Consider the following 19,136-nt stretch of genomic DNA (forward strand, 5'->3'; position numbering starts at 1 on the left):
TTGTTTACCAAGAATAGCCCTATTAAAAAATTTAATATCACGGAAACCAAGTCCTCCTTGAGCTTTCGTCTATAAAGCTTTTTTCAAGCCACCCAATGAATTTTGCGTTCACCATCCTTTTGCCCCCACCAAAAGTGAGAAACTAAGGAACAAAACTCATCACAAAAAGAAGATGGGAGTCGAAACACACTCATCACGTAGGTAGGGATAGATTGGGCCACCGCCTTAATCAAGACCTCCCTATTCGCTTTAGATAAACTCATCCTCTTCCACCCTTGAAGCTATTTCCAAAGCCGCTCTTTCACACCCCTAGTCAACACTTTCTTAGATCAACCCACAACCGTTGGAAGACCCAAGTACCTATCATGCACACCACCACTCTAACACCAAGAGCCGAAGCAATATTATTCTTCCTTCCCTAAGCCTTCTTTTGTTATTCATATACTCTCTATTTAGAAATTTCAAAATGTTTTAATTTCTTATTAGGAAACGACTTCTTAATATCATAATTATTTTTTTTACAATATCAATCTTATTTGATTTATTTTTAATTTTTAGTTATTTATGTATATCAAAAGCACGACAAATTAGATATGTTTTCCACTATCCTAAATTGTATCAAATACATTGTAGTAATTATTTATGTTACAATCCCATTGTTTAATATACAATTTTAAAATACTTAATTATTTAGTTGATAAAAAGAAAAACGATATCAATTTATCATTAAAATTTTAAACTTATTTGCCTAATTACTCTGTCGTCATTATATTTCATGTTTCATCTTATTATATACTTAGTACATAAAATAAAAAATACTATAGTTATATATTATACAAAATATTATTTTTGTTTTTTTTTAAATTTTGTGTTGAATCATAAACAATAATGAAATTAATTCACATGCATGACACGGGACCTAATCTAATCGACACTATTTAGCAGGGGAGGAGAAATCTCAGAATTTGCAAAAATCTATAACAAACTGTATCCAAGTGACTCAGTCTATCCATCTAAATTAAACAATACAATGAGCTTACTATCTCGAGTTCAATTCATGGCTTCCACTATTCTCATCACTCCAAAAGGAGGATTACTAATAAATGCACTTCATCTTCCTTATCGCAACAATCTCTTTCTTCACTCTCCAACATTCCGTTCATTTTCTCTCTCCTCATCACCAATTTCTCCAGGTAATCGATTCATTTCCTTTTTTATTTTTAGATTTAGCAATATGGGTTCTTCAAATTTTCTGTTGATTATTATGAAATTTTCCCACCCAGAAGTTGCAGGTTCAAATAAAGTAAAAAAAAAAGGATTGGTATTTTGTGGGTTTTATGCTTTGCTGCATAGGGTTGGATAATAAAGTCCCATTTGTGAAAAACACCCTATTTCTGGAGTTTTTTTGGGTTTTTTTTTTTATTTATTTTTTATTTATTTTATTTTTTTTATATTGTACTTAAGGTGTTTGATGAAATGCCAATGTGGGTTACTAGAATTTCAAGCAGTAATGCATGCTTATTTAATGTAGACTGTATAGCTATAGCTTGAATTCTGAAATTGTTTTCAATTTGACGGGATATTGTATGAGCATATGAATATGATTAATCTTGGTGTTTGTGGTGAAAGGGATATACAAAGGATGGAAGTGTTTTTAAGTTAGTGCCTTTAATAAGGAATTAGAAGAAAATTTTCAGCTCTTGAATGATGGACTTTGGAGATCATGGGTAGCTTTACCTTGTTGGGGTTGTTATTGTTGGTTGTCCAAAGCTCGAAACCTAAATCTTGGTTTAGTATCCTGGAGCCTTAGAGATATCAAAGTATGAGAATGTGAAGAGATAGCACTGAGTAGAGGATATTGTGAGAAAGATTGTACAGTGTAAGACAGCTGGAGAAAAACTTTGGTTGTTTGACTCTTTTATGCAGAGGTTGTGGACTTGTGGGAGATCTAAGTTTGTAGTTATTCAGCGTAATAGGTATAATTAGGTTGTTTTAGTCTTTCAAACTGCCTCTTGTAAGGCAATGCTGCAATGGTAAGGCCACACACGTATCTTGCTTCGCACAGCTGGTTAGATCTTCATCAAATGATGGTGTTTCTGAGTTTAAAGACTTTGGACCTCAAAATTGGATGGGGGGGGGGGAAAGGAAATTAAGGAGCAGAGGACAAGGAAAGAGGATGAAGGAAAAGGAGAGTGTTGAGGAAGGGATAAATTTTCGGTAGGATGGGTAAGCTTTTACTATTCTTCCTTTTATGCAGCATGGTTATATGAGTCACAGACTTATCACCTTTGCCAACAAGTGAGCAACTAATTGACTACACAAAGTTCGTTTTCGTGTGCATGTTTCCATTTTTTGAAATCTAGTGAGCAAATGTGCTTACTGTATATAAGGCTTTTGCAAATTCATGGTAGTTGTTAACCCTTAGAAAATCCACTAGCACTGAAAAATTATTCTGGAATCAAGTCTGCATACATCTCAGTTTAACAGTCTATGGGCCAATCATGCAGAAATATGCCAAGTAACTCAAGCTACAAAGAATGAAGTGGATGTATTACTTAAAGGAGTTAGTGACAGAAACCTTGTTGAACAGATAAAGCATATTATTGATATGGTACTTGCATTTCCTTCTCTCATCTTATAAACTGGAGTCATGGCTGTAGCTTTATATATTGTACTAGTCTAATAGGATATTCTTTGGTTTCTAGGCAAATCGGGCATCATTGAGAAGAGAAGTCCTGCATACAGATTTTCTTACCCCGCCTGTATTAAATGAGGCTATGGTGGCCTTGAAAAAGTTAGCTGATGTGAATGCTATTCCTAATGGCGGATATTTGGAGGTCAAAATTTTATTCTGAAGCTAGCTGTCTAATTCTTGTATTATTGTAAGTCTTCTACTGACTTAGTTTGAGTTTCTCTAAATTATGTAGGCAGAGCGGTGTCGACTTTCTGTGGGACACCCAGAAGTTCTTAGATCTATTTCTGATACAGTTGTAGCATTGAGGTAGGTCATTTCTCTTATGTTCTGACTTCTTTTGCTAGCTATGTGTTTAAGCATAACTATTGAGTACGTATATTGCTTAATGATTATTGTCTCTAGCATTACAGGGAACTTCGGATTTCAACCACCTACCCATGGGGACTTCCTTGGCTCAATTCTAGGCACAGGGATTGCCAGAGAAAAGCTTGGAGATATTCTCCTTCAGGCATGTTATGTAGTCCATTCGACTTTTATGTTTAACTTTCATTTGATAATTGCTAGATTATAGAAAGATGTAGGTATGGTAAATTTTGAATAAGTCAAGCTAATCATATTTCATGGTTCAATGCCTCTCTCTCTCCCCCTCTTTCTCGCAGCTAGAGTGAGGACTACTTATATGATTAAGCTGAGTTTAGACTTCTGATTTAATCTTAAGTTGGAGTGTAGAGAGTATTTTATAGAACTATTTGAAGCAGCACTGATTAGTCCAAATTAATATGGTGATGCCCTCTCTCCTGATGTGATTTATAACATTTATCCTCCAACAAACTCCCTTAAATTTCTCCTCAAATACAACTAACATAAGTATATTGCACTATCAATCATGCCCTTTTGAAAATGCCTGTTGCTCATTCTTGAGGATGAACAAGCAAGTTGGTTTCTTGAAAGGATGCCCTGGATTTGAGAGGGGGATTTTTTGGAAAATGAAAAAAAAAAATCGCAAAAAGTTATTACGTGTATTGTCTAGCCTAGATATATGGTTATGAGTTATGACTTTAAATATATCTTGATTATATATTTTTGGATTTACAGGGAGAAAAGGGGGCTCAAGTTCTTATTGTTCCTGAGCTTGTTGACTATATGATGTCATCATTAGACAAGGTAAAGAACTTTCTGTTGGATCCCTTTTTTGCACTTGAGCTCAGAAGAGTGATTCAGTTGTTTTATTTGTAATTTTGTAGCATTGTAGTATTGAAGCTTTAAGATGAATTGTGAACATGTAAAAAGTATTACTAAGTAAAATATTACCAAAATCTTTTTGTGAGCAGCTTTTCTGTGGCAGGTTGGTAAGGTTCCTGTCTCTTGTACATTGATTCCATTGGAAGAACTCGAATATGAACCACCAAGGTAAGGGAAGCTGTTGGTTGTTATACATTCACAAATTTTAGGGAATCTACACCATAAGCATCATTGTTTGTTCAATGCAGGATCAAGACACTAAAGACAGTAGAGTCGTCATTGAGAGTTGATGCTTTAGCTAGTGCTGGATTTAAAATTTCACGCTCAAAGTTTGCTGATTTGATAAGGTAGATTTGAGCTTTGCCTTTCATTTCTCATTCATTGTATTCTGTTTTTCATAATGGATGGTGGTAAAATAATGTTTAAATATGGATATCATTTTATCTGCCAGCTCTTTCTTTAGTTTGTTGGGAATCCCAGACTGCACTTGTTTTTCATTTGTAGATGTGTGGTATATGAGGTGTGTCATCATTCAATCTACAAATTGTAGCCTATAAGCCATTGTTTCTGGCTGTGAATTGTCCTTAGCATAGTTGTTGCAAGCTTAAATTTCCTAAAGTTTCCATTATGTCATTCTCATGGATGCAAATTGCTCAATTTCTTCTAATTTTTATAGAGTCATAGACTGTTAATAGTATGATCCATTACATTTAGATTTTATGGCCTTTGCAATATAACATATGACACATAACATTCATTGTAGAAACAGTCAAACAGTAGCAAAAGAAGAATATTTCTGCAACTTGGTGTGATTTACCTTTGGTCGTTTCATGTAGTTATTATCAATGTTTGACGTTTGTTGCCAACTGCACAAGTGGATTTGCATTCAACTTTTGGTCGCATATATCTTTATTTTTGTTTAGGGATTAGTCTTCCAACACACACTACTTTAGCATATCCTTTGGTGTAACAATCTAACCCTGGGAACCGGGGCCTGGGCATCCTTCGTTTGTGGCTGACGTTCCGGCAAAGCTCCTATTGTTATATGCCCACATTTGACTGAGATTTTTTTTTTTCAGGGGATTGAGTCAAAATTCCCTATTTTTTCACTACTTGAAGTCTTAAATGTCCATCATGCTATTGTAGATTTTCTTTGAATGTCTTAAGTTCTTAACTAATATATCATCAAATATTTAAAGGTGTATTAGCAAGGTTCAGATTCCAATATGCTAAATCTAGAAAGTGATAGATTACTATGTTGAGACAGCCCATAGGGGCATAGGCCTGTTATTTGGGAATGGAGTAGTTAATATGCTAAATGTATGACATATGAGCTAGAAATAGGATTTAATGCACTATACTAATCATTTTTATAGCAAAGGAGATGTCCGCATTAACTGGAGTACTGTGACGAAAAACGGAGCTACACTTAAGACTGGTGACATCGTCTCAGTCAGTGGCAGTGGGAGATTAAAGGTTTGTTTTTTATGCAAGAATTTCATTTTTTTGTTCCATTTATTATTATGCCAGTTATTAATAAAACTAAAAATTCTCAATCGCTTTGCAGATCGGCGAGATAGTTACAACAAAGAAGGGAAAATATGCAATTGAACTTATACGATATCTGTAGTGAACTGACTTTTATATGACCATATTCAGAGGTACTTTAAATTGTTACACAATTATTTCAAATAATTTGTATATTGTTCTGCTGGGTTTACTTTCCATTCAAATCCATCTTGTCTATTTGTTAACTCTGTGGTGAACTCTAGTGTATATAACTTCTTTTAGTAACTTGCCAATGCTTTCATATTCATCATGCATTGACTTATACAATTAGTGGTTCTTCTTTTTCCGTGTCTTTGAATATTTCGACGATAGATATTACATTATACACATGGGGCAATACAATAAATTTACATGCAATGAATCAATGATGAAAGAGAGGTTTGATGTTTGAACTAGGGACAAAGCCATACTTGATTGTTGAGGGGGATCAATGATTATGGCAAGTGGCTTGGGCTTTTTTTTTTTTTTTTGGGGGGGGGGGGGGAGTGATGGCATGATATGGCCTCATCTATGCATTGCCAGTGTTTCGAAACAACCCCTTTTTGAACAGTACCTTTTTGGGTGTAATATTGAGGAGGAGAGGGGGGCAGGGGTTAGATCTGATAGTTATTTGTTTATTCATTTGCTTGTAATTGTGAAGTGTGAACAAGCTAAAGTCGGCTTTTGAACAACTTCTAGAGGCGTAGTGTAATCAAAGGTTACTTGTATGGGATAAGTAGTCCAATAATAGTTCTACTACTTGGAACCAGGAATAAACCAAATCAACTAATAATCGAAGTAAATATTCAATTAGTTTGGATCACAACTCTGATGTCACTATGCATTTTTGTCATATTTAAAACAACTTCATTGTTAACCCTTGATACTCAAACAGTATACTTTCTTGAACAAGAAGAATAATTTAAGGAGTTGAAGGAGGATCACACACTACAAGATATAGGAAATAGCTATCGTTAACAGTGGTCGCAAAGTTAGTACATTGGTGTCCAAATTTGTTTTGTGACCAAATCATAATGGTTGCTAGACACATTGTTGCCTCTCCTTTTTTTTTTTTTTTTTGGAAAAGGCAGTCCCAGAAATTGGGAACATATTTGTGACCATTTAACCTTTAGTAGGAGGACGCACAAGAAACAACATGCTTTGTCTAATTCCAATGAATTTCAAATCAAAATTATGGCAAATAATATGTTGGTATAATGATACAAATTTGATCAACTTACATTTAGTAATACATACCAATAAAGAACAATAGTTTCAACATGGAAAACATAATTAAAAAAAAAAAAAAAGGAATTCAATAATGGAAAAAGATAATAATCTAATCGATTATGAACAATCCTTATTGCTAATAGCTTAATGTTACAAACTAACATCTGAATTTAAGGATTTATGTTATGTTACCATGGATAAAGCCTACATTTTAGGAGTAAGGCCAGCCCTGATCTTCTCAACATTGTGTTGGTCAATGTTAAAAGCCTTAGCTAGCACATCATTAGGCACAGGCGGGTCAGAAGTAAAGAGAGCAGCAGCAAACTGTTGAGTGCCTGGGAGTTGGCTGTTGAAGGCAGCTAAAACAGCAGCTGGGTGTTTGGACATGTTTTTCTGAAAGTGAGCCAAACCTCTTGGGAAAACAAATACTTCACCGGCCTTAACAACCTTGGAAATGAGCTTATTGCTGGTGGTTATGAAGCCAACATATAGCTCACCCTCGAGAACAAAGAGCATCTCAGTGGCACGTGGGTGAATGTGAGGTGGGTTTAGACCATAGGGAGCAAAGTCGGCCCTAGCCATGGAGATTCCCAATGTGTTGAGACCTGGAATGTCTTGGACGTTTGCTGAGGTGACTTTTGAACCGAGGATAGTGTTTGTGATCTGGCCTGGTTGTGAAATCCCTTTGAAGAAGAAGTCTAGTGGGGATATTGTGCTAATATTTTTGCAGGCGAACCCATTCACAAGTATTCCTGAGACATTGATCAGCTGACAGATTTCAATTTTGTTAAAAAAAAAAAACAATAAAGTGAAATCTGAAAAACAAATAACTAGGGCTTATAGAAGGAACAATATATGTGGACTAATGAAAAAACAACACTCTAAGAATGTAGTAGTACCATTTAAAAATGTGCAAAATGGTGTAATTTTACTTGTTTCCTTAAAACTTTAGTATTAGTGAGGGTCTGAGGGTGGATTATCTTTAGAGGTTTGTTATACATTTGTTTACCAATGTCATACGATTAGCAATAATTAATTTTAGTCTAAGAGTTTTGCGTCAAGACTATAATTTATTTTCTTCTAAGATGAGACATGGTGACATGGTGTGACACCCACTGGGATCTTCTCTCTTGCCTTGAGAGAAGAGGGAATGCAGATTCAATCTGTTGACCTTGGAGATCAAGGGGGATGGCTTGCTCCGGAGCTCCCCCCACACCTCTTGTTTTTAGATTATACATGAAGTCTGAATTAGTTGTTTTGATGAGTAGATTTACCTGGTGTATGATCTGCAACACAGACATCTTGAAGCATGTCAGGATCATTGGCAAAGGCCCCAGTAGCAATTGCCGCTAGTAGTACCAACAGGACCGCCGTAGCTCCTGCCATTTCAAATGAGAAATTCAAGAGGAAGAACCACGGTTGCAATTAGCTTGGACAAGACTATAAGTGATAATTATACTCAAGTCGCTAGGATTGATAACAGATTCATTGGCATCATGTTATATATAATACATAATCTGTAGATGTGCTAAGGCATCAAATATAATTTAATAGTAATAGGCTAGCTATTTGGCTGGTAACATGTCTTTTCTTAGGCTTGACCATTTCAACTGAATGTGTAATACTCTTTCCGTTTCTTTTTATTCTTTCTATTTAGAATCTTTTTGAGTAACAAAGAAAATCATAGTCGGAAAAATAAAAGAGACTGAACGAGTAATAAAATACGAGTACAATATTTCATTAAAGAATTACTCTCTTCCTCTGATCCCAAATCTGTTGACAAATGAATTGGTGTAATGCATTGCATGTTGACAACTTCTCTATTTGTGAGTTGGCATAGCTACTTGCATTTTAAAATCTACTACAGTATATTAATAATGCAAACGGTACTTGCTATGAAGAAACACAAAATGATTATAGGATAATAATGGCATGCTCAAGGCTGGCATTTTTTGGTTCAAAACATTCTCTCTTAGTCTTGACCATTTCAACTAATCTATGATAATTATTTAATCTTAGTTTATATATATATATATATATATATATATATATATATATATATATATATATATATTTTTTTTTTTTTTTTCTCCTGATCATTTTCTTGAAAGGATGCTTATAGTTAATCTTGGATGATAATTACTCTTATTATGTGAGTAGACCTACTTGTCTGCATGCTCAAATGCAGCCAACTATTTTTATTCTTCAAAATTTTGAAGAGAACTACAGTATATAGTAACCTTGTAATTTCTCCTGGTTTTTGTTTTGTTCACTTTATTTCCACTAATTTTTATTTTTTTTATTTTTTTTTATTTTTTTATTTTTTTAAAAGTTCATACTTTGTATAAGATTAGTTTTGAAAAAATAAGTTTGTATTTCGTATAATGGTTGATAAGGACTAATCAAATTCAACTAAAAAAAATAAATTCATAAAAGTTTATGTTAGTTTAGTACGGACAATTTTTGTCAAAATAAGTTTTGATAAGTAAAAATTGGGTAAATATCACGCTTTTTTAATTACTTTCTCTCATACTAGATTGCAAAAACATGACCCAACTGCAATGATAAAAATTAGTGATTTTCGCACCCCCAATCATTTATTCTGGCACTTTACCCTGTATACGAGCACATTTTTTTGTGCTTCACATACATAGAAAAAAAGGTATGTAAAAAACACTCCAACATTATTCTTTTCCCGATTTCAACTATCTCTATGTCTTGGGTTTTTCTACTTCAATTTACTTGTCATTAGTACAACAGACAGCATAAGACCAATCTTTTACACATTATTTCAGAAAGACAAAACCGTTTCCTTAGACCTTCAACCTTCAGCCGCAACACTTTTTTTGCACAAAAAAGGTTTCCTGACATGCCTTTTTTTAACTTAGCAGATGTTCAGACATAAACTTAGCTTTTCTTAATTATGTTTATTTTCATAATTAAGTGCTAATTATACTATAATGTTGTCCTGCAAACACTATCAATGTGTATGGTAACCATATCTTTGTTCTCACCGAAATTTTATTCTTTTGCCTAAAGAGCATTGCTTTGGCACATTTGACTCTTTTTCTGTGGACTGTGACAAAACATCATACAGTACATGCTTTCGCGTTTAGTCATTTACCTACTGTCGTATGAATTTGATAGTCACGTTTACCGAGTCTTATTGTATAATGTTCGGAAATAACTATCAATATTCCTGAAATTGTGATGCTTTGTTATCGGTTATAATATATTTAGTGATGGAGAGAATATGGAAACGATCCAATCACTATACATGAATTCGAGTAAAATTATGTTGTTTATACTTTGATACAAGGTGTTTGGATAGTGTGGCTATTAAATTTCCGCATTGAGTTTGCTTAAATTTTTTAATGTCCTATTAAATATTTCTCTTAAAGTCAATAGATATAATTATATCAACAATTTAATAGAATCCAGCAACCACAAATGTATGATGCAAAATGCAATGATTTCTCATGTTTGACATGATACATGAGCAAAAAGAGAACAACCAAACCAAACAAAATATTGACACATCCTAACTAGTAAGCCCACTACTTTTGCGCAAATAATTTCTAGCATGCTAGTAGCAAAAGTTTGACCGAGTTGAGTGTTATTTTCAGTTATGCAACACAATAATCACTTACAATAATTATACGAATGTGCGAATATGTAATCAAGGCCTCGCATCTATCAGATATTGTCTATATCATTATCCTTTGCGACTCTCTTGCCTCTCTATAGAATAAAGAATATAAGACGGAAAGCGAAGAGTCCTATTCACAAGCTAGAAAGAAAAAAGGAGGATTTAATAACACATATCCCCTTTGATTGTTGGTGTAAAATTAGCATTTTCTTCACCTAATATAAAGCAACAAGACCTCAATTTCTTCCAAATCAACTTAAAATAGGAACAAAACTAAAGAAAGATATAAAAAAAAATAGGAATATGATTAAAGGATGTATCAAGAACACATTGATTATTCTTATGAATTGAAAGGACCATGATCATCAAATTTGCCAGAATTATCAGTCTGATGCCTGAAAAACCATTTCCAAACTTTGTAACTCTTTCTGCATTTCCTCAATTCTCTTTCACTAACACTACTAATTCTACATGACCCTTCACCATTTCTGAACATCTCATGCCCCAAACCATCACCACCACCACCACCGCCTCGAAATCCGAACTCCTTAGTTGATAACCCAAGCCCACTCCTCCTCAGAGCAGCAAGATCAGGTGGCATTTTCGAGCTTTCCGATGACATGTCATGCAGTTTCAAATCAATGAAAGCATGATCTTCACTATTAACAAACTCACTCTCTTTCAGTGAGAAAATATTACTCTTGTTTGTACCAACAAAATTAGAAGCATCACAATAATCGAAGTTGCTAATTCTTGCTTCAGATTCACTAAAACAGCTTCTTTTAGCTGAATCTAGAACAAAATTTCCTGTACTTACACTTGAAGCTCTTGCAGCAGATGATGAAACTGCAAAACCTCCATTTTCTTGATCAGTATCATAAAATCCCCTGAAACTGCAAAGTGATCTTGATCTTGAAACTCCATTACACTCATAATTTTCTTCATTATTATGACTATTCTGATTGTTGTTGCTGATAATCTGACTGTTTTTATCTCTCTTTTTTCTGAACAATCTTCCAATCTTCCAAAACTTACCAGTTTCTGATCTTGACCCATGATGATTATTATGATTATTATTATTGACTGCAGTAGTAGAAATGCTATTGCTTCTTCTAAAATGGGAGAAATCATCATGGTTACTAGCTGATCTTCGTTCGATTCTCGACCTTGAACTCGAGATCTCATCACCGTTCTTGTCATTCTCTAGTAAGAATGAGATTCTTCCGACATCGGCCGCGGTGGTGTTGGAGGAGGAGGAGGTATCATAGCTAGAATAGAACTTATTATTAGTGTTAAAAGTGCAAGAACAATAAGAAGAAAGCCTCTGTTCACCACACTGAGGGCAGACTAACTGAGCAAGTCTATCAGTAAGACAGTAAGCACAAATCCCACCTGAAGAAGAAGCTGAATTTGGGTGTTTTTTGCAGGGAAATTCAGGGAAATAATTATCACCAACAAAATTATAATCTCCTCCATTATTATTATATGCTTCAACCTCTCTTTTTCCTCTATCTCTCATGACTTTTGGGGGGTGAAATTCTTGTGATTTAACTTCTGGGGTTGTGAAATAATTGCAGAATTGAGGTATTTAAGGAAGAAATTGAAGTGGGTTGATGAGATTTTGGCAAAATTTTGAAAAAAAGTAGGGAATTTGGGGGTGTATTTTGAGGTGGAAAAAAAAAGGAAATATGAAAGTGATAGTAGAATGAAAGAATGAGCTTTAAGAGGGAAAAGTAAAGAGAGAGAATGGCGTTAGCTTTACGTTAAGTGAGAGTGATGAGGTCTGCAGGTATTATTGTTGTCATGGAAATTGAGTGAAGGAATGAAAGTATAATCAATTTCTATACTGCATGCTCTGCTATTATTTACCCTACTTGGCTGCCCCTCATAAAAAGAAAATAAAAACTTACCCATGTTTGGGTGTGTAAGATTAAAAAAAAAAAATTAAAAAAAAAAAAATATTTGACTTTCCCTATCTTAATTTAGTTGCCACAAATGTTTTCATCTCTCTGATTAATAGAAGCGAGAAAAATTGTATTCCGAAGTATGGTACTCCATCTGTCCCAAAAAAGTTGACATGCTGGACTTTTTTTTAACTATTCACGTACTAACTTGATCATAGTTTTTCTTTGACATATTAAAACATATTTTATCTTGAAATATGTGGTTAAGTAGATATAATTTAAAGTTTAATATCAACATTTTAATATATTTTCTTAATGTTTGTGTCAATGATTTTACAGTTTAGGATAGAGAGAGTAAATCTTTAGAGAATCTCCATCTTGTATTCAAGTATACCTAGAGTTGGGTGTATAAAGTTATACAAGTATGAGTTTAAGTTATTCAAATGGATTAATATGTCTCATCCAGATGATCAGATGATGAGTGACATAATAGCCTTTTTCATATAGATTTAAGTGTACTCGAAAATAACTGTGAATGTATTTCTTTCGTTTCCTTATAATTGCAACACACACTTTATCACGGTATTTAAGAAAAGTGGACCTCACATGATGTAATACACTTAAAATGAAGTTAAGAGGTTGTTATGAGTATAATCAAGTGGGCCATGAGGTTCAAATAAAGGTAATAGAACAATTTTCACCATAAAACCCTTCTTTTATAATGTATTGTAACTATTATGACATTTTCATTTTAAAAAAGTGTTGTAACTATAAACAAACAGATGAAGTAGTAATGTACAAATATAAAATTAAATTGAGGCAGAACATGAAAAAAAAAAAAAAAAGGTGGGGAGGGGGGGGGGGGTTAATGTAGATTAGTAGTGATGTTGAGCAGCATGGACCATTGTCTCATGTAATGCCTTTTTGGCATTCTTTTTCCACGCACTGCTTTTAAGAACAATCAAAACTACGAGTAGTACCTGTGCTGTCCACTTTCTATATTTGTTTTACAAAATAATAATAATAATAATAAATTAATAATGCACAATTTTAAAAAAAAAAAAAATTATGGCCCCTTCTACTCATATCATATGAGCTTTCCTTTTTTGTTCTTTTTCCTTCTTCTATGGTTTTCCTCTTTTTGCTTTATGGCAGAAACCCTTGAACACATTCTATTCTATTCTTCTAGTGAAAACCAAGGTTACTGGAAGGTTTTTTTTATTTCAGAAATTATAAAACTTGTCAGATGGCGGTTCGATTTGTCTAAACGAGCATGTATATGTTTAGATCAACTGGTAAGGTCGTAAGAAAGTTGTTCCAGTTTAATTAGAGGTGTCGAGTTTCAATTCTATAAATGCAGCAGAATCGATAGGGATTGTATATCCCATGTTTAAGGTCTGTTTTAGCTTTAAGAAATTTCCATAGTAGCATGCATAGGCATTAACAGCTCACTTATCCCCTTGATGCTAATATTTCTAAAGTAGAAAATTTTATTTATTTTTAATGAAAAAGAGTACCATAGAATAATATATATGGTGATGCAATTGAAATTAGAATTTTGTAAAATCAAGTGGTATTCAAATGTATTTGAAAGAAAATGTTTACTTTTTGTTATTTAGCCTAATCATAATATAAGATGAGTTTTCTTAGACTTGTTTCGTCATTAAGTTCCTTTTTATGCAAGATTAATTTCATAAATGAAATCTTTGCATAGTATACATTTGATATTTCTGTACAGTATTTTTCATGGACTAATATGGTGTTATGTTATGGATTAATTAGTTAATGGTGATCTTGTATATATTTCGTGCTCGGAGCTTCATTAGATTGTATTGATAATCGTATGTTTCTTGTTCATAAAATAAAATTGATTAAGTGGACCTGACATTACATGATGAACAATTCTAGTTTAAGATGTTGTTAAGCATGTTTGAACATAATTATATTATATGAATTATATAAGCTTAAGCTTCACAAGTGAACCCTTTGAAATTTGTCAAACTACAAATCCTAATTTTCAATCATGTACATATATATGGAATTGAGAGAACGTTTTGAGGGTAAACAATAAAGTTAAGATCACGTTTACGAGTTCGAGTTTGGATTAAGTAAGATTAACTTAAATTGAGATTATGAGAGCATGAGACTAATTAAGAGATAAAGGGTGTTACTTGATATCAATAAAGAATGTTTGGGTTAAAAGTGTGTGCATAGTTCTTACTACTTTACTCCCAATGTCCCTTATTTTTTGCCCCATTTGACTTTTCACGGTCTTCAAGATGTATCTTTAAACGGATATATCTTCATTTCTATACGCGTAGAAATTATTAAAATTTGATATTAATAAACTATATAATGAGACGATTCTAACAAGATCTCACATTAATATGTATATTATCACGTATAAATTAACGAAAATTCATGGTCAAAGTTTTAAAAGTTTGACCCATATTTTTACAATGGGGCAAAAAATAAGAGACGGAAGAAGTATATGTTAATTTATTGTTGTTGACAAACATGATGATCTAAAAAGTCAAATTTATTGAAGTTAGTTTGTATTTGAACAAAAATATATGGTGATATGGATTGCATTGTTGGAGATGGAGTGCAATCTGGTAACAAGATATCAAGGAGGAAGAATGATGATATAGAATTTGGACTTTTTTGCTTAGGAAAATTCGACAATAATTGGATTTGTGGCTATGTATTATGGAGTACGGAGTAATATTTTGGTGCTTTTTTGCATTGTTTATCTCATTTGGTTAGAACTTCTTCAAGATTGTTTTTTTTTTAAAAAAAGGATGTGTATTGATTATGTATCATTTACTTCGTATTAACTAGTCTTACCCTAACTACGAGTATAATACATTGAGAAGACTATCATATCACCTTCGCGTAAAGAACTAATTTTGATTGATTAAGAGGTGCTTAAGCTTATTATATTACTAATGTCAAATTACTAGCAAATCAAATATGGACTACTATGAAACAAGAAAAATCGAAGAAGGGTAACTTTTATTGTAAAGAAGTAAAAATAATTATAATAATTGCTGCCTTCTAGTCTAGTCCAATTCATGTCTGGTCCAAGATCGAAAATTAACCAATCTAGTCTTTGATCCTAGTCTAAATTGGTTTATTCTTAGCTAGATCAATGAACCCTAAAAAATGATCATTACTAATAAGTAGGCTTCTAATGCGGAGAACGACATCGTCTTGCCTTACTTTAACCAACCACTCATAGCAAGCTTTGTAGCATGCTGCATGCATAGGTGAAATACTAGCTAGTTATACTTCCAAAACTTACTCTCTTGAAATATTATGAGATTTATGATGATTTCAACTTATGTATTAAATCATCCATTCGTTGTTACTTATATCAATTGGATCGCTTTAAAAAAAATTATCGCATAAAACTCCCTTCAATCCTAGAGTAGCAATTGATTTAGGATATAGGGAATACTATTTTTTTTTGGTGCAAACCCTAATTAATGCTGCTACTAAGCTACTAATGCAATAATGGCATAGTCACCCCACTAATCACAGTGGATGAAACAGCGACCTATGACATTGAGCCCCGACCTTAACCTTAAGCTATATATATGCTCAGCTCTTCTATTGCATGCCTTGCATTAACAAGCAACCTTTTAATTAGTTGCTGCTATTGTAGTTACGTTTTGGCGTGTCGTGGTGAAACTTATAAAATGCTCCCCTATGCTAAGCTATCATGTCTCTTTAATTTCTAGACAAACTATATAACTCATCACTATTTACCTCATCACTTGCTCACTCAAGTTGATACTTCCTCAATCCTATCTACAGTTAAACTTTAAAACCATACATCATAATGCGTTAAAATAAGGGATTTGTTTGATAATTGGTTATTTCTATAAATTTTGGCTTTTATATGTGGTTAAACAGCCAAAATATATATATGATTGTTTGGCTTTTTTTGTTGCTTAAATCCAGCTTTTTTGTCAAAAGCTAGTAATGTTAGCTTTTTTGTGTTGGCTATTGGCCTTTTTATATTACACTTTCATTTCTATCCCAACAACCAAGTTTACCAAACATTTATACTTCCTCCATTTCTTTATAGTTGCAACACACCCTTTTTCACAGTATTTAAGAAAAGTGGACCTCACATGATATAATAGACTTAAAATGGGGTTAAGAGGTTGTTAGGTGTATAATCAAGTGGGCCATGGGCTTTTTTTTTTTTTTTTTTTTTTTTGTGAAAGAAAGTGGGCCATATGAGCTATAAATAAAGGTAATAGTGCAATTTTCACCATAAAATTAAAACTTCCTTTTATAGTATGTTGCAATTGGTGTGACATTTCCATATTAGGGAAGTCTTGCAACTATAAAGAAATGGAGGAAGTATGTAAGAGCCAACAGTTAAACAATCAACATAAAAAGCAATACAAGTAGTTGGTCAGACCAACCAAGGGGAACAACTAGCAGCCAACAACCAATTGCCAAACAAGCCTAAAGTGTTATTCAGTTCACTTATACTGTATTCCACTTATTTTACAAAAGTAACAATAAGTTCATTCAGATATTAAAGAATAACAAGTTTATATAAAAGCTTATCAAGCTCAGTTTATGTTGAAGTGTAAACTTTTCAAATCACACAAGGATCCTACATTAAGAAAAGAAGAGAAAGTTAACACTTTATAATGGTAAGTGTGTGGTTACTCCTCCTATTGGCTATTGTCTTACGAAGTATGATTTTGGAATGGAATCTCCTTGAACTTGTGAAGAAGCGTCTCTCTCTTAATTGCTGGTGCGGCCCAAACCCGTACTAACAGTTTGCTTTAAAAAAAATTTGAACGTTTATGTTGGGAGCAAGCTATTACCAATTTCTTTAGTTTTGGTACTCATCAATCATCATAAGATCAAACCATGGTACTCACTAATAAGGAAAATAACAAAAACAAATGAGCAATTTGCCTTTGTATAATTTATTCTTACTTTTAAGACATGCTCATGGTGTTCGTCCGTTAGATTTGAATTGTTATTGAGTTATAATTATTGAAGTGATCCATCGACATTCAATATCATAGTCCAATTTTTCATTTCCAAAATGTTAAAGTTTTCATCACTTTTTGCCCACTATTTACTCTATTAGTTGTACTTTTATCTTACCCTACTACTTTATTAAATAATACAAGTAAGTTATTAAATCCCTCTTACTCCGTTTAAGAGTGTAAGCAGTTTTTATTTTCATCACTCTTGTAATAATTTGAACACTTTCTTTTTTGTTATGGTCGTAGCTATTATTATTATTATTGTATAAATTTAATTTATAACGCTTAAAAATAAAAAAAAATAAAAAAAATGTTTGGTTTGTCTTTGTTAGTGTTAATAATAATATTACTACATAACTCTCATGAAAAATATCATGATAAAATGTAATAAATACAATAATCTATAATACACCAGACAAAAATAAATGCAATTGTTGTCAAAAGTTATATTGTGAATGTTAGATGTTTTGTTAGTCAAAATCAATTGAATTATATTGTTAGGATCGCCTATCCAAAGTGTCGATGTATTATTCCATGAACTTAAAAACAATATTACATCAACCCTTGGATAATTTATTCAAAAAAAAGAAAAAGAAAAAAAAAAAAGAAAAAGAAAAAAAAAAAAGAAAAAGAATAAGAATAACATAAATTAATTCCTAAAATACTCCATAAGTTTTTTGTTTTATGTTTTTTTTTTTTTTTTCCTCAAAGAGTTTAAAAATCATTGTATTTTTCTTCAACCATATTTATTTGTCCCATTTAGAATATTTGATTTGAATTAAGATAAAGTACTTTGACAATTATTTTAATTAAAATTATTCTTAATACATAAAGAGTATAATAAAAGAAAAATATAATTGATCATGTTAGTTTTGTAAGAATATCCAATAGGCTGATAGCAAGTGATTCAATCTTAGAGTTAATGATCAAATAACTACGGAGTATAAAAAATGAATAATTAAAAAAACAGACATAATAAATATTTCCTCCGTTTTTTATTTGTAACACATCATTTAGGCATACAATTTTGGAGATGATTAATGAATGTAAACGAGCAATTCTATTGAAAAAAAAAATTAACACGAGGATTAGAGTAGGGTTAATTATTATGTGTAAAAGATATTTTTCCGTTTACGTTTGACAATCTCGACTTCAAAGTGCATGTCATAAGACTGTGTTGCAAGTAAATAAAAATGGAGAAAATAAATGCTCATAAAAAAATAAAAAATTAATGTCCTTGGATACTATAGCTACAGAGCTAGAGTAGGTATGTGGTATGTAGCATCTGATAAGCACGTTAATGTCCTTTTGATATAATGGGTGGATCCGCACGCCCCCTAAACCGCGCATGATCCGATGCACCCCTCATATCATCATTCTAATTGTTGCATTTCAACAGTTGACTAAGCTAACACAATTACACAAGGCCCATATATACTTGGGAGGATGGAACGTGTACGTTTGGGGGCATCAACCCCGATCAACAGGAAGTCAATGGCATAGACCAAGACAAAGTAAAGCGAGACAAGATTGATTCATACTCGATTTTTCAATTTGAAATAATTGAATCGTCTTTCAATAATTCAAGATAACTTAGCTAAGTGAATAGGGTTGTAGTGTCTCTGGTTATAGCCAAAAGGTAAAATTGTCATAAAAGTATATTTGTAAAAATGATTAACTGAATGAAACCGAACCATATGAAACTAAATTGAACTAAGCTTAATGAAGTTTAAGTGAACTAAAATGTATTGTTTTATTCGTGTTGTTTACCTATATAGTGAAGTGGTATGTATTTACAATATACAGAGAGTTATTAAATCAATGATACATTGCTACGAGGGAAT

At 32.7% G+C, this 19,136-nt stretch overlaps 3 protein-coding genes across 5 annotated transcripts; 1 reads left to right on the top strand and 2 right to left on the bottom strand.

The window, feature by feature from the left end:
* Positions 1 to 916: 916 nt before the first annotated feature.
* Positions 917 to 8,108, top strand: LOC110737657 (putative RNA-binding protein YlmH). Of its 2 annotated transcripts, XM_021917990.1 has the most exons (11): positions 917 to 1,193; positions 2,508 to 2,611; positions 2,706 to 2,837; positions 2,928 to 3,001; positions 3,098 to 3,203; positions 3,791 to 3,859; positions 4,041 to 4,105; positions 4,186 to 4,284; positions 5,314 to 5,413; positions 5,505 to 5,598; positions 8,013 to 8,108. In XM_021917990.1, the coding sequence occupies exons 1-10, from the start codon at positions 1,031 to 1,033 to the stop codon at positions 5,565 to 5,567; spliced, it is 975 nt and encodes a 324-aa protein (XP_021773682.1). In that variant the 5' UTR covers positions 917 to 1,030; the 3' UTR covers positions 5,568 to 5,598; positions 8,013 to 8,108. The 2 variants fall into 2 exon arrangements, with proteins under 2 accessions (XP_021773682.1, XP_021773681.1); XM_021917989.1 differs by lacking the exon at positions 8,013 to 8,108 and having other exon boundaries at positions 5,505 to 5,751.
* LOC110737658 (germin-like protein 5-1) lies at positions 6,661 to 8,126 on the bottom strand. Of its 2 annotated transcripts, none has more exons than XM_021917991.1 (2): positions 7,990 to 8,126; positions 6,661 to 7,467 (listed from the first exon to the last, which is right to left on the bottom strand). In XM_021917991.1, the coding sequence occupies exons 1-2, from the start codon at positions 8,099 to 8,101 to the stop codon at positions 6,920 to 6,922; spliced, it is 660 nt and encodes a 219-aa protein (XP_021773683.1). In that variant the 5' UTR covers positions 8,102 to 8,126; the 3' UTR covers positions 6,661 to 6,919. The 2 variants fall into 2 exon arrangements, with proteins under 2 accessions (XP_021773683.1, XP_021773684.1); XM_021917992.1 differs by having other exon boundaries at positions 6,661 to 7,483; positions 7,990 to 8,116.
* A 2,524-nt stretch (positions 8,127 to 10,650) lies between these two features.
* On the bottom strand, positions 10,651 to 12,424 carry LOC110737659 (putative uncharacterized protein DDB_G0282133). Its single transcript, XM_021917994.1, has one exon. It carries the CDS (start codon positions 11,881 to 11,883, stop codon positions 10,705 to 10,707), a length of 1,179 nt encoding a protein of 392 aa, XP_021773686.1. The 5' UTR covers positions 11,884 to 12,424; the 3' UTR covers positions 10,651 to 10,704.
* Between the last annotated feature and the right edge of the window lie 6,712 nt (positions 12,425 to 19,136).

This window comes from Chenopodium quinoa, unplaced genomic scaffold (assembly GCF_001683475.1).
Source record: "Chenopodium quinoa cultivar QQ74 unplaced genomic scaffold, ASM168347v1, whole genome shotgun sequence".
Classification (NCBI taxonomy): Eukaryota; Viridiplantae; Streptophyta; class Magnoliopsida; order Caryophyllales; family Amaranthaceae; genus Chenopodium; species Chenopodium quinoa.